Below are 20,697 nucleotides of genomic sequence, written 5' to 3'. Positions count from 1 at the left end.
CTGAAGCTTTGAAGAAAGATCTAAAGACACAGACTTGAGAATGAGAATTTTTGGTAAGAGAGGAAGCAGGAAGAGGGGCTGATACTGTATGGTAACGATCTAAGAATAAGAAAAATAGCTGGTCGGTATAGAGTCCAATTTAAGGAGTCCATAAGGTATGCCCAGAAGAATATTGAGATCGAGATGGAAACCAGAAGTGAACAGAGCTAAGGACAAGAGGACGAGGGTTTGCAATTGTCAAGTCCGTGATGAGGTTTATGAAACAAGGGCTGAAAAGTGACCGCTGGATGCGCTACTTAGGACCTCATGGGTAACTTCATTGAGAATGGCTTCAGAAGCGTGGTGGAGTCCCAGGCTCTGTGTCTTATGCTGGGAATGAAGGTGGGGAAAACAAATGAAACACAGGGCAGAAGCCACTTTTATTTCGATAAATTTGCCCGAGGAAGAGAAGAACCATTGAATAATCAAGAGAGAGGAAGCCTCTCTCCACTGCTCCCCCTCCTTGGCTTCTTCCTGGCTTTCTTCCAACAGTAGCTCCCCTTCATTTGCTAACGCAGCTGGAAGGCATGAAATGCCCGTGGAAATCTCCTTTGGGCCCGGCAGGGGCTTTTGCCCTCCTCTTCCCGTTAGGATGGATCCTCTTACCAGTTTGTGGGAAGCGGGTCCCACCTCCACCCCCTCGCTCAACCGGTGTCACCCCGTGCTCCTGAGAACTCCGACAATAAATCCCTCCTGTGGGGAAGGTTACGGTCAATCATGAGCGGTAGTGTTGGCCGGTGGCGTCATCTGCGTCATCAGAAACTGTAATCACCTCATAGTCTTCAATCTTCTTTCAGAATCAGAAATCTTAGAAAAGAATATAAAGGAAAACCTGAAAAAGTAGAAGCATTGCAAGGTAAAGAGAACAACTCCTTATTTTGATGTTTCTAATTTTAAATGTTTTTCATTTCTTGAAAATACAAATAGTCATAATGGAAAATTAGAGAATGAATATAGATAAAAGGAAAGGTTTTTTTTTTTTAATTTCTACTGTGAGGCATAATCACTAATGCATATTTTTCTGTGTATGGATGAGACAGTTTAAGAAATGGGATTGTACTAAATATGCAAGTGTGTAATCTTTGACGCTAGCTTGGAGCATCACCAGATTTGTTGGTGTTAATATTTTCATAGGGCTTTTCATCATCTGTTTTGGGCTGTGCTTTGCTTTATTTTTGATTCTCTCACAATTTAACCCCACGATTTACATTTTCAGAGAGTCTCAACAATTCTGGGATGCTTATAGAACTCTTTGCTGCTTCCCAGTGGAGTTAGATAATTTCTCAAATGTTAAAACACTGTCAAGTCATAAGCATGCGTGTATGAAGATGCCTGTGACACGGGCTGGATCCCAGCAGCCCTCTCTGAGACCACGCCCACACTTGGGATATGGGTCAGAAGCTGACTGGTGCCAGGGAAGCTTGAGCACCCTGTCCTTACCGACCCCCTTGCCTGCTAAGATAGAGTAAACAGCATACGCCACTCCTTTGTCTCTGTATCTGGCTCTGGGACCCTCAGTGAGACTGCTTTCTAGTAGAAATGGAGACTTGCCTTTGTCCAGGAAGTATTAATACATACTCTGCTTCCTCTGTTTTTGTCCTCATATCTGTGGCTATGTTCTCTAATATTAACTGTATATATCCTTTGACATTCAAAGTATTTGTGGTAGGGAGGAAAGTGGGGATTTATATTTCCAGTCTTGATCTAATTTCTTCAGAGGAAGTGAGGCTTTGTCTTCATAAATAGACACAAGTAGATATATAATTGTAAACGTCATATTAAAATACAGTGAAATGCAATGGAGTGCGGAGGCACACTTTACTGTTTCAGTGTTGTTTTCTTTAAGGCCCACTTCATTGGAGTATTATCCAAAGTCTAACCTTCAGATTTTATCCGGAAACAGGCATATGTCTTGACGTCTATGAAGGCCAGCTCACGGCGATTCTTGGCCACAGCGGAGCTGGCAAATCCTCGCTGCTGAGCATCCTTGGCGGCTGGTCTGCTTGCACTGAAGGTGAGAAGAGAATGTTACAAACCAAGGTGGCTGCTGAACAGCTTCCTCAGTCTGGTTATGTGAAAGAAAAACGTTTCTCAGAAAGAGGCTTTTTGCAAAGTTGAGCCATTTAAAATGGGAAATATTTATTTCGTGTTTACGTAAACTAAAATGCTTGTATCTCTTTTTCACTATTATTTGTCATTCCGTGTATATTTTGCATTGCTTTGGACAGTGGTATTTATGTCAAGAATAATCTGCATCTTTTCAATGTATTAATTACATAGCTATAAAATGGGAGTTTCTTCAGTGAATATCCTATATTATCACTCTGCATAGAGTTAATATCCTGGTGTTAAAGACTTACATTTTTTTATCCATAGGATCTGCCACTATTTACAACACCCAACTCTCTGAAATAATAAACATGGAAGAAATCAGAAATTACACTGGATTTTGTCCACAATTTAATATCTACTTCGATTTTCTTACTGTGAGAGAAAACCTCAGGCTATTTGCTAAAATAAAAGGGATTCCACCGAAAGAAGTGGAACAAGAGGTAGATGAACATATTAGAATTGATGACTTTGGAAATAATTTACTTAGTTTGCTCCTGATCATACTTTTGTTCAACTATTACTTTACTCTTTCATAAATAAAACTTAATCAATGAAGTTCTAGAATAAATTCCTTCTAACTATTAGCAAATTAAGACTGCTTCGGGTAAAATGTTTTCTATTAATGTAGTTTTTTTGATAGGTAAAAGGCATTATGATGGAATTAGACATGCACAATATTCAAGATGTCATCGCTAAAGAGTTAAGTGGTGGACAGAAGAGAAAACTCACATTTGGGATTGCCATTTTAGGAGATCCTCAGGTAAGAGATAAAAATATCTTTGAGTTGAATCTGGATTGAAGGATGTAAAATGATTGTTAAAGTCCAGACTGCACTTTAGTTGCCAAACGTGAGAGTAAATTTATAATAAAGGGCCACGCGAGCCTGTTAGGGATCCGATGAAGGACTCTGTTTGAACGCAGATGTCATACTGGGTTCCGTGTTGTTTTCGGAAGAGCCTCTCTCTAAACAGAAGGTGCTTTCGCGTGCTCTCCACTGCAGGTTTTGCTCCTGGACGAGCCAACTGCTGGACTGGATCCTTTCTCAAGGCACCTCGTGTGGAACTTCCTGAAGGAGCGGAAAACTAACCACACGATCCTTTTTAGTACGCAGTTCATGGACGAGGCTGACATCCTGGCTGGTGAGTCTTGGGTTCTTTATACTGACTCGGTATTCAAGGGCTGAATACGAGAGAGATTCTCTCTAACGTCTGTTGGAAAGAAGAGAGTCTCATTTGCCGTGCATCTGAGAAAGGGCATCTGAAAGTGGCACTTGGCGTCCAGGCATTCTGACCCCCGTGAGTTCTCAGACTCACGCTTTATGTATCCTCCTGTCTGTAACTTTCTGGGCTGTTTATATTAATCACAAGTGCATATTTTTAAAAATTTGAAATGCCAGTGTTACTTTTTATGTGTGTGTGTGCATGCTAAGTCGGTTCAGTCGTGTCCGACTCTTTGCAGCCCCATGGACTGTAGCCCGCCAGGCTCCTCTCTCCATGGGATTCTCCAGGCAAGAACACTGGAGTGGGTTGCCACGCCCTCCTCCAGGGGATTTCCCTGACCCAGGGATCAAATCCACATCTCCTGTACTGGCGGGCAGGTTCTTTACTACTAGCACCACCTGGGAAGCTGTATTGTGTATGCGTGTGTGTGTGTGTGTGTGTGTATACAAAAATATGTGGCTTCCCACTGAAGTGACTTAGCACATGCACATACAAAAATATATATTTTTTGTTGAGTAGAAAGGAATGTTTAGCTGGGAAAAACTCTATTTTAAATTTGCAGTCCTTTGTGCCCTTCTAGGGAGATCCTTTCTTTACTGAATGAGGTGTCGGGTGTGAAGTTTGGAGAATTAGAGAGACAGCAAACGTTTTGCCTCGGAAATCTTGGCAGGTGGGGAGGACGGTTTCAGTGAGGCCAGAGATCATGTAGAGAAGGAATCTGGGGAAAATGAGGTCAGAAAGGGTCTCAGGGAAGGGAGAGAAACTTTTGCTGCTGATGTGCCTTGTAAGAGTATCCGAAGTTTCCCACATGAAATCAAGGTTGGATGCACTTTATCTCTTGTGTCAATTGTCTCCTGCCTCAAAACTGCTGTCACAAGCCATCTCGAAGCTCGGTGCCCTAAATCAATAGGCATTCACTTGGCCTGTGTGTTGCAGAGTTGGCAGTTCAGCTGGTGGTTGAATGGCCATTGGCTTTCGCTGTTGTTGCCGCTTAGTCGTGCCCAACTGTTTGCGACCCCATGGCCTGCAGCACACCCGGCTTCCATCCTCCGCTATCTCCTGGAGTTTGCTCATATTCATGTCCATTGAGTCAGTGATGCCATCCAACCATCTCATCCTCTGTCGTCCCCTTCTCCTTCTGCCCTCAATCTTTCCCAGCATCAGAGTCTTTTCCAATGGGGGGGCTCTTTGCATCAGGTGGCCAAAGTTTTGGAGTTTCATCTTCAGTATCAGTCCTTTTAGTGAGTATTTAGGGTGGATTTCCTTTGCGAGGGTGACTTAGGTAACTCAGCCCCCTGAAGGTGTATTACGTCTTCTAGGAGGCATGGTCCTGCTCCCCCTGAAGGTGTATTACGTCTTCTAGGAGGCATGGTCCTGCTCCCCCTGAAGGTGTATTACATCTTCTAGGAGGCATGGTCCTGCTCCCCCTGAAGGTGTATTACATCTTCTAGGAGGCATGGTCCTGCTCCCCCTGAAGGTGTATTACGTCTTCTAGGAGGCATGGTCCTGCTCCCCCTGAAGGTGTATTACGTCTTCTAGGAGGCATGGTCCTGCTCCCCCTGAAGGTGTATTACGTCTTCTAGGAGGCATGGTCCAAGCAGGTTCTCGTGGTGTTGATTGAGCCTTGAAAGTGCAAGACCCAATGCATCAGCCCATCTCAAGCCTCTGTGTGCCCAGGTCAGCACTGTCAGTCCCAGGGTAGAGACTGGTGTCAAGTAGGAGCATCTAGGAACCCTAGTTACCGAGGTTGCATTCATCCTGAAAAATCCAGCCAGTTTTGGTCTCCAGAAAGAATGTTCTATACAAGCAGTTTACAAAATTTACTCTTTCTCTCTTTCTACTCAGATAGGAAAGTGTTTCTGTCTAACGGGAAACTCAGATGCGCAGGGTCGTCTCTGTTCCTGAAGCGGAAATGGGGTATTGGATATCACTTGAGGTAACGTATTCTGGGTGTGATTGTTGTTGATAAGACTGTATCCACATGAGGGGTGACCATATTGTAATTCCATGTAATCTTTAGAACTGTAAGAAAAGTCAGCTTCATTTGGGGAGAGGATTGATTTACAATAGACACTACGAAATATCTTGTTAACATTTTCTTATTGGTTACACCTTGGTTTTAAGCATGAAAATTTCTAAAAATGTCTGTATCTTTCAATACAACATTTTTGGCAATATTTATATAGGAAAAATCTGCAGTTGTGTCCGCCTAAAAGCAGTCGATCATTTTTAATAAAACGGTTTGTCCTGAAAGTCTAAAATTGTATTCCAAATCCACTTCCTAGAATGTCAGAACCGGTTACTGATGTTAGCAGGGTATGCCTGTAATATATACAGACTGTTTAACCAAAAACTGTCTTTTAGTGAGCAGTCATATTGGAGAAGAACTTGAAGGACTCATGCTTCTTTTGAAAATTTAGTTTACACAGGAATGAAAGGTGCAATACGGAGAGAATCACATCCCTCATCACACAGCACATCTCAGATGCCAAGTTAACAGCAGAAAATGAAGAAAAACTTGTGTATACTTTGCCTCTGGAGAGAACAGACAAGTTTCCAGGTAACAGACTGTGTGACCACATAGAGTACAGCCCCTGGCCCACGATGATGCTGACTGCATTTTCTGCGGCTCTCCAAGTCCTGCTCTGAAGCTTCTACATGAAAGTATCCAGAAGTACTCTCCCTCCCATTTCCAATGTAATGAAGTGTGTTACTTGGACATGGTTTTGATGAGAGAGCAACTAAGTTTCCCTGAATGTAGTCCACTGAGAAACTCGGGTTTGCTCTCTTCATCAACATTAAACGAAGCTTTGACATATATCTTTCCTGAATCAGCAGAAACCTTTCATTTCTGTTTGAGATACAGGCTCAATAAACCTTATTTTTAAAACATTTACAAGCAGGTCTATAGTTTCTTGGTAAATTATAATTTTAATTATGAATGTAAGATACTGATTATAAAAAAATTTGGAAAGTACAAAGAAGAAAATTCAGTTTATTCCATGCCGCCTGAATTTTTATTTTGAAGTTTTTTGAGTTTTTAAATAGACATACAGATATAAACACACACATGGCCATAGAAATGCAGGAGATTTTAAAGTTTATGAAACTATAATAGAGATGTAAAATAACAAAAATGATTTGAAGGACAAGAGAACACCTTATGGGAATGTTTTCTTGAATTGCTGGCATCTCTAATGTGAAAATATTTTCAGATTTATCTATCCTGAGTAATTGTTAGCAATTAGTATTTTAGTGTACTCTTTACCAATAATAATTGCATTGTTTTGTTACTTTGCTTTTTAGATCTTTGCAGAGACCTTGAAAACTCTTCTGACCAGGGCATAATGAATTTTGGTGTTTCCATGACAACTCTAAATGAAGTATTCTTGAACCTAAAAGGCAGATCAGCAATTAATGGGCCAGGTATAAAAATGTGTGTCTAGCAGGAAATTAAGGAAAAAGAAAATGACCATGTGTTAATTTATATTTATAGATTTTTCTGTGGAATTCTAACTAGAAGGTGAATTAGGCATAAAGGGGGCCATCCACCTTTTAAGGTATCGTAAATGTTTTATGGTAAGGTCATTAGGCTTGGGGCCAGACCAGTCTCCTTGTGACGCTGTGTGCCCCCCGTCGGGTCTAACCTCTTCCCTCTGCAGTGCCCACCACTATCCCTCAGTAGCTCTCTGCTAACGTCCTAAATCCAGGTTTGTCTCTTTCTTGCCATTCCCTGTAAGAATGTTCTCTTGCCTAGCTAACCAACTCATTCTAATTAACATATTCATGGCAGATAATTAAATAAGATGTTATCTTCTCTTACTTTATAGTAATACTAATTTGAAGAATTTAGAAGCCTACTATGTGCCAGACATAATGCTCAACTGTTGGATTCTGTTGGGTTTTTTTTAAACCTGATTTTATTTTTATTATTTTAAAGTATTTATTTATCGATGGCTGCACGGGGTCTTTTTTGCTGTGTGTGGGCTTTCTCTAGTTGTGGAGAGAGGGGCCTGCTCTCCAGCTGTGGGGCACGGGCTTCTTCTTGTGGCAGCTTCCCTTGTTGCAAAGCATGGGCTTTGGGGCACACAGGCTTGATTGCCCCAAAGCTTGTGGGATCTTCTCAGATTGGGGATCGAACCCGTGTTCTCTGCATTCCAAGGCAGAGTCTTAATCACTGGCCCACCGGGAAAACCCAGGATTCTGTTGTTCTTAATCCCCATAAGTTATTTTATTTATATTATGACGTAGGTGAGAAAGTGAGATTTACACATCTGAGTGATTAGCCGCAGTCATACGGCTCACGTGTGGTGTGGGTGGGACTCAAACAGGGGATCTTCATGGACTTTCTCTTACTTAACACCACGGTGTCTTGAAAAAGTTACTGAATGTCAACTGTCGGTTATAAACTGATCCTCTGGAGGAGACGAAGGAAGGAGAAGAATTTTCAGGAAATTCGGCTGTAGACATTTATCATGGTGTTTTTGCGTAAGACACGCTCTGCACAGATCCCTCAGTGAAGAGCTTTCTCTACAGATACGAATGAAGTCATGCACTCAAGACGCCTAACCCATGCCCTCAAACTGACTCCCTCCCTCCCCGAAACTGCATCCATTACATTTGTTTGAAGGAAAGATTTGAATGTAAAAGTTGTAGCTATCAGCAGTCGATGTGTTAGAAGTGTTGTTTCAAATAGTCTAACATCATTTCTCAAAGTTTCTAAAGAGAAAATGTAAGTAAAGTAACCTCTTGTAATAGTTGATCACATGGTTACAGATCCCGGTGTCGGGGGCCTGGCGGAAATCGACGTGACCCGAGACCCTGGAGCGGAGTCTGAAGCCCAGCAGGCTCTTGGTGCCCTTCCGGAAGTGAAACAGGCCGCCAGCTCTGCAGCTCTGTGGAGACGCCAAGTCTGTGCGGTGGCGAGACTCCGCTTCTTAAAGCTGAGGAATGAGAGGAAGATTTTCCTGTCCTTGTGAGTATCGCACTTTTTAAGAAATTTTTTTGTTTTGTTATTTTTAAAATATTTACTCACTTATTCTCGTCTGCGTGCGGTCCTGGCTGCAGGGCGCGGTCTCTCTCTGGGGCGTGCTGGCGTCTCTCCAGCTGCAGTGCTCAGGCTTAGTTGCTCCAAGGCACGTGGGATCTTAGTTCCCCGACCCGGGATTGAACCCGTGTCCTCTGCATTGGAAGGTTGGTTCTTAATCACTGGACCACCAGAGAAGCCCTTATCAGACTCTTCAAGTCTTTAGTCCATATATGCACGCTGCTGCTGCTGCTAAGTCGCTTCAGTCGTGTCCAACTCTGTGCAACCCCAGAGACGGCAGCCCACCAGGCTCCCCCGTCCCTGAGATTCTCCAGGCAAGAACACTGGAGTGGGTTGCCATTTCCTTCTCCAATGCATGAAAGTGAAAAGTGAAAGTGAAGTCGCTCAGTCGTGCCCGACTCTTAGCGACCCCATGGACTGCAGCCCACCAGGCTCCTTTATCCATGGGATTTTCCAGGCAAGAGTACTGGAGTGGGGTGCCGTTGCCTTCTACCCATATATGCATAAAAGGTCCCAATGTCAAGAAAATACATCTACTGATTTCTTCATTCATGTAATAGGTTTGTTTTGAGTGTCTGCAGTAATGTCCTGCGGTAGTTAAATACCACTGAAAAGGCCTTGAGACGGACGATCTTGTCAGGGAGAAAAGCACCAATCAAGTAACTACCCAATAACCATGCTGTTTGTTCAGTACACCACAAATCTTTACTGAAGCCTGTAAACTGTTCTACATACCTTGATTGAGATCTGTACCCTTCTAATAGTGTTTACCTTCTGATTGGGGGAAAAGGTAAAAAATGATAAATATAAAAACTGAATACATTATATAGTAGCTTATACAAAGTAGAGTAGACCAAGAAGCTGGGGAGGGAGCTAGGGTTCATTCTCGACAGGTGGGTCAGTGTTGGTCTCATTGAAATGCTCACCTTTGAGCCAAGACTAGAGAACAGGAAAGGATTAGCAGACAAGTGGTGGAGGATGATGGCTCAGAACCAAAAGCCTCTGTTTTATTTGGCAAAAGGGAAGTCCTTCAGGTTTTACGAAGAGAAAGCCTGAAAGTAGATAACGCTTGTCAGGTGCTTGACCACAGAGGGAATTTCTACTGTTCTTTCTATGATCAGTAGCTGAAGGGAGACTGCAGTCAGAAGGAAATTTCATTATTTCTTTATGAAGACAGAGAGAACATGCTTTAGTGATGATGGGAATGAGCCAGTAGCAGGGACGTCACGGAGGATGAAGGAAAGATGAACTCAGTGTGGGAGGTCCCAGGAGTGGGGTGGAGCAGGCCCAGAGGAGCACTGAGGCCGGCCTGTGATGCTAGCAGAGGCTGGTGATACCTGAGGGGTGGAATGGGACCTCGGCGCGTCCTTGGATCTGTCTTCTTTCTCATTGATAAGACCGGAGGGGAATCCTCTCTGGTGGACTTTGTTGTTCTTTCTCTAGAAGCCGAGAGGCTGATAGAGTCTGAGGTCTGATAGGGAGGAGATTACTGAAAAGAGTGGACGCACATACTTGCTAGTGAAACAGAAAGACGGCTTGGAAGTGTTTTACTTACGGTTGTTGGAGTGAGTTCTAGGATCTGAAGCTGGCGTATTCAGTGCTGCATGTAGGTTCATCAAAGTTAAGATACATGTCAAGTAACAGCGGACAGAAGGTCAAGTGTCACTTGAAATCGTGCTCATGGTGCACTTGGAGACACAGCGTGAAGCACGGCTCCTTGCCCTCCAGAACTCTCGAGACAGGCCCTCTGATTCCATCACACTTTTCTATATCGGATAAATCTTTATTATGTTGAATTGGTCCATAGTGGTTTTCAGGTCTACTGTTAATATATCCTAGTTTGCTGTCTATTCTGTTCGTTTTTTGAGACTTTTAATGCTGAAACCCCAGCTAAAAATCTTAATTTATCTAGTTAAAAAGTAACTGTAATGTATAGTGGAGCTATATGTCACGTTGTATTTTCCAAATCTCCTGTAAATGTGTTGTCATACTTTTATAATATAAAAAGTAAAAATGAAAGAAGAATGAAGCAACAAGAGTAAAGAGATATTTTAAAAGCACCCCCTAGGTAGGCTGTCTGAGGTCCCGCAGACTCTCCCACGCGTCCTGGTCAGCCAGCACGCCCGCGGAGGAACCCTCCGGACCTCACCTCCTCCTCTGGTCCTCCGTCCCCCTCGGACGCCTGGCAACGTGATACAATCATGCTAAAATGTGGGCCCACTTTCAGATTAATCCCACTCTGGGTTTCATTTTGTGTAACTACATGGCATATCTGCGTGTTGGATTTCCATAGGTTGGCCTTTAAAGAGCGTGTCTGTGACTTAATCAGAGGGAACGTGTTTTAGACTCACGGTTTCATTTTCTCTGACTTAGGTTAGTGGTGTTCGGAATTGCCTTAATCCCCACTGTCTGCGAGAAGATCGTGTATTCAGTGTATTTTCATGATCATCGCTGGGAGTTTTCACCCGGAATGTACTTCCTTTCTCTGGAACAGCTCCCTCAACCTCCTCTGACCAACCTGTTGATCATCAACAATACAGGTGAGCGGCAGGCCTTCAGTGTAGCCTCAGTGAGCTTTTTTTTGGCTATGCCATGCAGCTTGTGGGATCTTAGTTCCCTGGCCAGGGATTGAACCCACACCTTCAGCAGTGCGAGCGTGGAGTCCAAACCACTGGCCCACCAAGAAGGCTGTAGTCTTCAGTTTTCACTGTCAAAGAACTTTGAGGAGGGCAAAGTTGAGAGGCAGACAAATCTGTCTTGACAACAACACGAGGGGCGGAAGCAGGGCCTGTCTAGCCTGCCTCATCTTCAGGTTGAGGAAACTGAAGGACTTGTTTTCGAATCAAGAGAAATAGTGGTAGAATGGAGAACACCAAGCTTGCTTGATTCTGCGCCGGTCTCGTGACTCGGTCACCAGGGCTGTAAGCGTCGTGCTGGGGTACCCTGGTCCCCTCGTCTGGGTCCTGAGCGGGGATTTTGTGTGTATTTTGTAATTACAGACATTGCAGAGTTCTGGAAAGTCTGTAACATTCACTAATAAAAAGTTTTATTTCCGTGAGAATCACAGATTTCTCAGGAAATAACTAAGAATTGCAAGAGAAGTGAACACTTTCTGGAGAGGGTCGAGAGCGTGGGCTGCAGTCTTAGGTCCCAGCATCAGAGAGCGCTTCCTGAGCTGGGAGCGTGACGGGGGCTCTGCCGGGGCAGGGCACCATTCCTTCACAGAAGACGAAACCGTTATCCTAAAGCCTTGACACTGACCTTCCTGCTCTCGTGCTGCCTTCTTCACGGGCTTCTTCAGGATCCAGTATTGAAGACGCTGTGCAGTCCCTGAAGCATCAGAATCTAGTTCTGGAAGTAGATGATGCTAGAAATAGAAACGGCTCAGACGACCCTTCCTACAACGGAGCCATCATCGTGTCTGGTGGCCACAGGGTACGTTTGCCTCCGTGGACTTTTTTAAAAAGATTGTCAAACCAAATTTTATTTTTCAATAGATTTTAAGTGGGAAGGAAAAAAGATCTGCTTCTGTTTACCACTAAGTACCTTTGTCTAAAAGACATACACATTCAACAATTCAAATTATAATTCCAAGGGAAAGAATATATCTGAATCTTTTTTTTTTTTTGCCTCCATGGACTTTTATCATGCATGGCTTTTTGCCACATCCAAATACTTGTAAATCATAGAAAAGCAGCTCAATTATTCTATAATCAATACAACTTGAACACTGCTTTGCTGCTTTTAGAAGAAGGTATGAAATTTTAATCCTCTACAGGGCACAGTTTCCACCTTCTTTACTTCTTAATAGGATCATTTTTAATTAATAAATTTTATTATTATTATTAATAAAGTTGTTTAAAATTACTTTATTCATTATAAAAGCAAAGTGTCTTTTGAGGACACTATGGATGAGCCTGGAGGGCATTATGGTAGGTGAAATAAACCAAACAGAAAAAGACAAATGCTGCATATGGTACGACCTAGAAGTGGAATCTTAAAAAAAAAAAAGACCGTCAAGCTCATAGAACAGAGAGTAGAAAGTGGCGGCTAGGGGCAGGTGGGGGAGTAGGACGGCGTTGGTAAAAGGGCAGAGGCTTTTAGCTATAGGATAAATAAGATCTGAGCTTTAATGTGAGTTTGTGACTGTAGCTGCTAACAGTGTATGGTGTGATTAAAATTTGCTAAGGGAAGAATTTAAATGTTTTATACATGTATGAGATACTTCCCTGGTGGCTCAGACGGTAAAGCGTCTGCCTACAATGCAGGAGACCCGAATTCAATCCCTGGGTCGGGAAGATCTCCTGGAGAAGGGAATGGCAACCCACTCCAGTATTCTTGCCCCCCCAACAAAAAGAAATACACACAAACACACACACACACACATATACATGTGCGGTATGGATGTGTTAGTTAACTTGATGGGAGGAATCCTTTCACAGTTATATGGGTATCAAGTTGCCATGATGTACACATTATTTATTGGCAGAACTGCGTGGCTTAAGGGATCTTAGTTCCCCAACTAGGGATTGAACCTGGGCCACAGCGAGGAGAGCACCAAGTTCTAACCACTAGACCACCAGGGAATTCTCACTGCGATGCACACTTCAAGTGTTTTAAATAACTTCAGTTTTATTTGCCAGTTATACCTCAATAAGGCTTCCTTGATAGCTCAGCTGGTAAAGAATCTGCCTGCCATGCGGGAGACCTGGGTTCGATTCCTGAGTTGGGAAGATCCCCTGGAGAAGGGAATGGCTACCCTCTCTCAGGCCTGGAGAATTCCATGGACCGTATAGTCCCTGGGGTCACAAAGAGTCGGACACAAGTGAGCGACTTTCACTATACCTCAATAAGGCAGAAAAAAGCAATACTGTTTAATAGATTAATTCAAACGTTACTGGAGTATGTCGCATAGAAGGTAAAATTCTCTTCATAATTCCATTCGTTTTTCTGAATTATATTCATATTAATGCATTTAGTAATTATCTTCTACACTCTTTCCTTTATAAAAACACAACTCACTATATCTAGAATGATCTCATGTTCAGAAACATATTTTCTAAATTGAAATCGTATTAGACAAGTCCTACGACTTTCCTTGTCACATAGAATCTAGATCTTTGACATCTTTCCATGTTCGTGAATGTCCATTTATTTCATGTATAGAATAAGTCACTTGAATTACAAAAATAAGGCAGTCTTGTACCAATTCCAGTAGGGAGAAGTGTCAAGGAAAAGCTAATTGTCTCCCTATCCTAATTCCACCCCGACAGTTTACAGACTCTGCAATAAGGAGATTTACTCTAAGAATTGAGAGTGTATATTTGCGTTCCTTTTTTTTTTTTTTTAAAGGATTACAGATTTTCAGTTGCATGCAATACCAAGAGGATGAACTGTTTTCCTGTTCTCATTGGGATTGTTAGCAATGCCCTGCTTGGAATCTTTAATGTCACAGAGCTTATTAAGACGGAGAGAAGCACGTTTCCGCCTGTAAGTAGAGGGGTAACTTCTCTGAGAGGCAGTTCAGCTGCCTAGGGCTTCCTCAGCTGAGGAAGGGGCAGGGGCGCCAGAGCCTGTACCTGAGCATGCAGCCTGCTCCCTGCGAGCCCTCCTGCTCCCTGGGCCTCTCCTCTAAGAGCGGGACATCCTCACACCTCCTGTGAAGCTGTGAGGGTCAGGTGAATTTATTAGGCACCTGCCACAGAGCCTGGCATGTACCGTCTTCATTCCTTCTGCAAGTGTTTCTTGAGTGTCTGCCAGGACCGGCTGCTTCTAGATGCTGGAGATACAGCGTACACGGCACAGGAAAAAAAAAAATCCATCTTAGGAGGGACTTACATTTTGCAAGGGGAGAGTAAGCATTCGATACATGCTTGCCATTATTCTGAAAGATAAAGAGTTTTTCAGCTCACTTAATGTTTAGCAGAGACATTACTTTGCCAACAAAGGTCCATCTAGTCAAGGCTATGGTTTTTCCTGTGGTCATGTATGGGTGTGAGAGTTGGACTGTGAAGAAGGCTGAGCACTGAAGAATTGATGCTTTTGAACTGTGGTGTTGGAGAAGACTCTTGAGAGTCCCTTGGACTGCAAGGAGATCCAACCAGTCCATCCTAAAGGAGATCAGTCCTGGGTGTTCATTGGAAGGACTGATGCTGAAGCTGAAACTCCAGTACTTTGGCCACCTCATGGAAGAGCTGCCTCATTGGAAAAGACTCTGATGCTGTGAGGGGTTGGGGGCAGGAGGAGAAGGGGATGACAGAGGATGAGAAGGCTGGATGGCATCACCAACTCGATGGACGTGAGTTTGAGTGAACTCTGGGAGTTGGTGATGGACAGGGAGGCCTGGCATGCTGCGATTCATGGGGTCGCAAACTGTCGGACACGACTGAGCAACTGAACTGAACTGAATGTTTAGCTTCATTACCATTTTTAAAATGTTTATGGGAAAACGTAAATGTATAATAGAATTCTAGTAAGTCGAATGTTCCCTATTGTTTTCGACCCTTTAAGTGGCTCTGTTTCTCCATTCATTTGCCACACTTAATACGCTATCATGCTCTATCACGGGCCCCACTCTTGCAGTCTAAAATTGTGTCTGGTTAGAAATTACAGCCAGCTCCCTAAGACATAGAACCTGAAAGGGCCAAGATCCTAAACGACATGGAGACGTCTAAAATGACAGAGAACTGTTAAAGAGTCATATTAGTAATTTGAGCTTTCTTTGGTTCATAGTCTGGAATAGCTTTTTATACTTCTTAGGTACCCAATACATAGTTTCTGAAATTAATGAATGAACAGATTTTCTTGGAAAACCTAGAACACCCAGAGAAGCCTCCAACCCAAATTCTTCATCTTATGTCAGATTTCCCTGGGGGATTTACTGAGCATTTCATAGTTGCTGATTAAAGCAAGTGTGGAATGTGTGGTCCAACCCTGAAATTACGATTCTTTTTACAATTTCAGTGTTCTCTCTGTCGCTTTATATATTACAGTGTCCTTTGGGGTCTTGGTTGTTTTGTCTTTTGTATCTTGTGGAGTGCAGTGCAACTTTTAATCACACATGATTTTAATAACCACTTCTCAGCCTCCAAATGTTTCCTAACACAAGTGTTTGATTATGGTAGATATGGAGCTAGTGGTAAAGAACCTTCCTGCCAGTGCAGGAGACATAAGAGACACAGGTTCGATTCCTGCCTCGGGAAGATCCCCTGGAGGAGGAAATGACAACCCACTCCAGTATTCTCGCCTGGAGAATCCCATGGACAGATGAGCCTGGAGGGCTACAGCCCATGGGGTCGTATAAGAGCCGGACATGACTGAAATGACTTAGTCTTCACGCACCAGATCCAAATATGCAAAAGAAACTGTTGTCTGTCTTTTTAACACAGGCGTATAAAATTCAGATTTTAAATTTCTTTTCAAATCGTGCAGTTCCTGGGAATGGAACCTGCCTTTAAGGGTAACAAACATGTTTGCTCTTTGTTTGCTTCTTAAATCAGGTATATCCTTCCATTTGGACATTTTCACCTTTTCCCTAAATGTATTTGATCCTTGTGTTTGATTGTGTGATTGGTAACAAGCGCAGTAGCTTACGGATGTGTTTGGAACTTGCAGGATAACCCAAGATGGGGAATGGGCCTTTTGGATTTTCTTTTGTTGCTCGTCGTAAACTGCCTTTCTCCTTACATTGGAATGAGCAGCGTCAGTGATTACAAAGTAAGAAGCTGGGTGAGGGGAGGGGGCGCATGGAGGGTGGGCAGAGGAGGAGAGACGATTCCCTCTGACTTCAGTAAGCTGGAATTTTATTGTCTTAGATGAGAAAATGTTTACACATGAATTGTATTACTCTAATCTAAGTATGCATTTTATTAAATGGTTCATCGTGATGTCAAAGAGGTGAGAAAGTTCATGACTGACCACAGTAAAGTAAAGTAAAGTAACCTTGGTTTTAAAGGGACTCACCCTAGGGACTTTGCTGGTGGCCCAGCGGCTAAGACTCTGCACTCCCAATATAGGGGGCCCAGGTTCAATCCCTGATCAGGGAACTGGATCCCACATGTTGGAGCTAAGAGCTCGCATGCTGCAACCAAGACCCAGCACAGCCAAATACATACATATTTTTAACAAGGGAATCGCTTCACATCAACTTCAGAGGTGAAAATGCACTACTTTTTGACTTGTGTAGTTAATCTACAATTCTAAAGGGAATTGTTTAGTGTGAAATATAAGATATGCCACATTTCCTAATTTTTGACTCCATTCTTGTAAAGGGGGCACAGGTCAGACGCTTCCTGCAGGGCCAGTGGTGACCCCATCCTCTCGCCCCAGCAGGATGGCAGGGATTTTGGAAAATGCTCTTTCTGGCCACGTGCCATCTGTGCTCAGTCGTGCCTGACTATTTGCGACCCCATGGACTGTGGTCTGCCGTGGTCCTCGGTCCATGGGGTTTCCCAGGCAAGCACAGTGGAGTGGGCTGTCCTTTCCTCCTCCAGGGGATCTTCCCCACCCAGGGCCCAAACCTGCATCTCTGGCATTGGCAGGTGGATTCTTTACCGCTAGCCCCACCTGGGAGACATGCTATTTTCTCTGGGATAGTGTGAGTGTCTTAGTTGTCCTGTGGCTTGCCTTCTAAACCCAGGCTAGCAAATTCCTGAAGGCAGATTTGCTATATAAAAGAACATGGACTTTTCACCAAAAAAAGTAGCTGCTGCAGCATACTACTTCTAAAATTTTACTAAAAATTAACATTTTCACAGAAACAAAATACCTCTTCTACCCACGATCTTGGCCTCACCCGTATCCCTTCTGTTTCTTCACCAGCAAAAAGCCCAATCTCAGTTACGGATCTCAGGCCTCTGTCCTTCAGCATACTGGTGTGGACAGGCCCTGGTGGACATCCCATTTTATTTCGGAATTCTTGTTTCGATACATTTAATGTACTACATATTTTTGGAATCCACAATTGTACTACAATTCATGTTTGCTCTGGTAAGTGGTCATTTTCCCCCAAACTCCCCAAATATAATAATAGAATCAAAACAAAAAAATTCGTTTTCGTTAACACTTTGTCCTTAACAAAAGGCATGTGCAAGAAAATTGCCTTTGACAGCTTTGGGATCTGGGATCCGATCCTCTGCCTGCCCCTCACCCTGTCCGTGACCCTGTCTCTAACCTTGCTGTTAATCTTGTGTGGTCAGGTGGTTTGCGTGGCCGGCTGTGCGGCGTGTCTCATACTCCTCACGTACGTGATTTCATTCCTCTTTCCCAGGGGAAGGAAAAATAACGGCTTTTGGTCCCTCAGCTTTTTTCTCGTAAGTATCTGAAAATGCACACACATACGTATTTATATGAAGTTTTCCTGAAGTTCCTTTTCTAAAACTGGAGAGTTAGGCATAAATACTTAGGAGGAAGTGGAACTACTTCTTTCGCACTTTGGCCCTGCTCATGGTTTAAGGTTTCAGTTCATTTTCTTCTTTTTTTTCCTTTTTTTCTGTTCTCAAAAGTCTCTTTGGCACTTCTGTTTCTTTGGAAAGAGATGAAACAGCTATAGAAATCCTGACGTGTCCTAGCTGAAAGGCTAGATCACTGGGGTCAATTCCCTCATTTGATAGAGTGGGAGAAACTTTAAAGGATTAGACCTGAGCCCGAGCCTCTCAACTCAGGGAGGTTTCCTCCTTCCTTTATTAATAATAAAAAAAAAAAAAATTGTGCTAGGTGGCCATATTGACTAATAACATAAGCAAACAAGTAAACAGAGAAAAGTTTTATTAAGAAATAAAATTATTAGCCACGTCAGGCATATTCTGCTCTGCCTCCTCCCCCAGGCCTTGCTGGCATCTTGAGCAGGTCAGCACTCCTTTCTGACCGTTGTGGATATTAACACAGTCTTGTTTCCTTCCTTAAGATTTGCTTTAAGTACTAAGAAAGGCCAGTCGAGTCCAAAATGCAACTTTTAATCTTACAAACAATGAAACTTTCCTTCTCCAGCTGCATTTCAGGCATGCCCTTAGTTTGAGGACCCTTGGTGAGAAAAGGAAAGATGTTCTATCCTTTCTCTCTTTCTTGTGGACTCGCCTTTCTCCTGTCTGTTTTGGGGACGAGGTGGAGGGATTGGGTCAGAAGACCAAGGTCTTGCTTCTCTAAGGCCGTGAGACCTATGCTGGTGGTCACTGTGGGTGGTATCCAAAGACTGGGCTTACTGTGGGCAGAAATGTCCAAACGCAACCAGTTCGAGAATTCATTGCAACAGTAGACATCCTAAAGGTGATTGAGTTGCTTCTGAGCTTCTAAGTCTCATCCCTGTATACCTGTAATCCTGAGCCAGTTTGTTTGGTGGTTGTGATATTGGTGGTTAAATGTCATAGCACGGTAATATGTCCTTAACTGTTGGAATTGGTCTTGATCTAATTTTTTTCCTCATGCATTCCAATGGAAAGGTAGATTTGTCGGTTTTACCCTCGAATTAATGTTGCTGTATATGTTTTGAGACTATTTTATTGGGTATGTTTAAGTCTGGAAACTTTATGTGGTGATCCTGTTTATTCTAACAGTGGCTTTATGACCAAAAACCATTCAACTGTGTCTAAATTATCTTTAATCTTTGGCTAATTTTTAAAACCTCAGTTTTGCTTTTCAGAACTCAGCTTCTGTTTCAAATTTCCTGAACTGTTCCTCACAGCCTTTGGTTACTAGTTTGTGTTTTTTTTAAATTTCACATGTGATTTATGTGTACATTTAATTGACATATTTGTATTTGTTGTTTGATAATTCTAGTAGCTAAAGTCTTCAGATAGTTTTAATCTGTATTTTTTCCCCTTCTCGACTCACTCTTAGTGGGCTGTCGCCTTGTATGTTTGGTTTTTTTTTTTTAATCAAGAGTTCATATTTGGTTGACCTTTAAGCATGGAATCCTAGGACTTCCCTGGTGACTCAGATGGTAAAGATCTGCTTGCAGTGCAGGATGTGGGTTCAGTCCCCGGGTCAGGAAGATCCCCTGGAGAAGGGCGTGGCTACCCACCCTTCAGTGTACTTGCCTGGGAAGTGCCGTGGACAGATTGTACCTATTGCTGCTTGTTGGAAGGAACAGTTAATGGGAGGATTATTTTAATTTTTCTAATGGGTTAGAAGTGATGGATGAGCTAATCTGTACAGTAAGATAAAAAGAAAGGGGGCTTTCCAGTGATTAAGAATTTGGCTTGCAATGCAGAGGACGTGAGTTCAATCCCTGGTCCAGGAACTAACATCCCACAAGCCACAGAGCAGCTCAGCCTGTGCAGCTCAGCTACAGTCCCTCAGCCCCGACCAAGACCCGATGCAGCCAAATAAATGATTCTTTTAAAAAAAAGGTAAAAGAAAGGGATGGAGAGGAGGAAGTAGGGTGGTGAAGGGTAAGTTCTTTTCCTGCACTCTTAGATTAGAGAGCTTGGCTGCAGGTCTCCACGAGACAGAAGATGCACCGACACACGACTCACCAAAGCAGCGCTTCTCATAACCGTGACGGTGTGGCCAGGGAACCTTTCAGGAGGTTCTGATTAAGGTCCTAAAATACGCTGATGAACCCTCAGATTTCCGTTTATATTGCTTTTTCTATGAGAAAATATTTCTTGTGCTTATAGACAGAACACTTTAAAAAGTTTTTTTTTATTCTATAATCAGTTTCATATACTTAAAATCTTGGTATCTGACACATTATGGGTTGACTCATTGACTGGATGCGTGGACAGCTGACTCATGCAATATCTCCTTAATTTTTTTTAAACTTTTGTTGTTGTTCAACTGCTCAGTTGTGTCTGACACTTTGTGACTCCATGGACTGTAACACACCAGTCTTGCCTGCCCTTCACTAGGTCCTGGCGTTTCTTCAAACTCATGTCCATTGAGTCAATGATGCCATCCAACCATCTCATCCTCTGTCGCCCCCTTCTCCTCCTGACCTCAGTCTTTCCCAGAATCAGGGTCTTTTCCAATGAGTCATCTCTTTGGATCAGGCAGCCAAAGTATTGGAGCTTCAGCTTCAGTGTCAGTCCTTCCAGTGCATATTCAGGGTTGATTTCCTTTAGGATGGACTGGTTGGATCTCTTTGCAGTCCAAGGGACTCTCAAGACTCTTCGCCAACTCCACAATTTGAAAGCATCAATTCTTTGGCGCTCAGCCTTCCTTATGGTCCCACCCTCACATCTGTATATGACTACTAGAAAAACCATAACTTTGACTATACGTACCTTTGTTGACACAGTGATGTCTCTGCTTTTTAATATGCTATCTAGGTGTGTCATAATT

General features: G+C 43.0%; 1 protein-coding gene across 9 annotated transcripts in view; it reads left to right on the top strand.

The window, feature by feature from the left end:
• Positions 1 to 20,697, top strand: part of LOC147350951 (ATP-binding cassette sub-family A member 10-like) — a 54,540-nt gene that overhangs the window by 17,130 nt on the left and 16,713 nt on the right. For 7 of the 9 annotated variants that reach the window (XM_086355881.1, XM_086355886.1, XM_086355882.1 and 4 more), the window contains exons 11-25: positions 837 to 895; positions 1,943 to 2,053; positions 2,416 to 2,591; positions 2,792 to 2,911; positions 3,152 to 3,290; positions 5,217 to 5,307; positions 5,792 to 5,931; positions 6,678 to 6,797; positions 8,148 to 8,346; positions 10,792 to 10,958; positions 11,720 to 11,853; positions 13,771 to 13,908; positions 16,033 to 16,134; positions 17,239 to 17,406; positions 17,616 to 17,729. In XM_086355881.1, coding sequence (XP_086212007.1) covers positions 837 to 895; positions 1,943 to 2,053; positions 2,416 to 2,591; positions 2,792 to 2,911; positions 3,152 to 3,290; positions 5,217 to 5,307; positions 5,792 to 5,931; positions 6,678 to 6,797; positions 8,148 to 8,346; positions 10,792 to 10,958; positions 11,720 to 11,853; positions 13,771 to 13,908; positions 16,033 to 16,134; positions 17,239 to 17,406; positions 17,616 to 17,729 — 1,978 coding nt within the window. The remainder of the gene's footprint in view (positions 1 to 836; positions 896 to 1,942; positions 2,054 to 2,415; positions 2,592 to 2,791; positions 2,912 to 3,151; positions 3,291 to 5,216; positions 5,308 to 5,791; positions 5,932 to 6,677; positions 6,798 to 8,147; positions 8,347 to 10,791; positions 10,959 to 11,719; positions 11,854 to 13,770; positions 13,909 to 16,032; positions 16,135 to 17,238; positions 17,407 to 17,615; positions 17,730 to 20,697) is intronic. The other 2 variants (XM_086355883.1, XM_086355878.1) reach the window with 1 other exon arrangement.

This window comes from Bos grunniens, chromosome 19 (assembly GCF_055505025.1).
Source record: "Bos grunniens cultivar Pamir isolate PY7600 chromosome 19, Bosgru_T2T1.0, whole genome shotgun sequence".
Classification (NCBI taxonomy): domain Eukaryota; kingdom Metazoa; phylum Chordata; class Mammalia; order Artiodactyla; family Bovidae; genus Bos; species Bos grunniens.
Note: the sequence above shows the minus strand (reverse complement) of the source record. Positions and strands in the feature narration are given on the sequence as shown.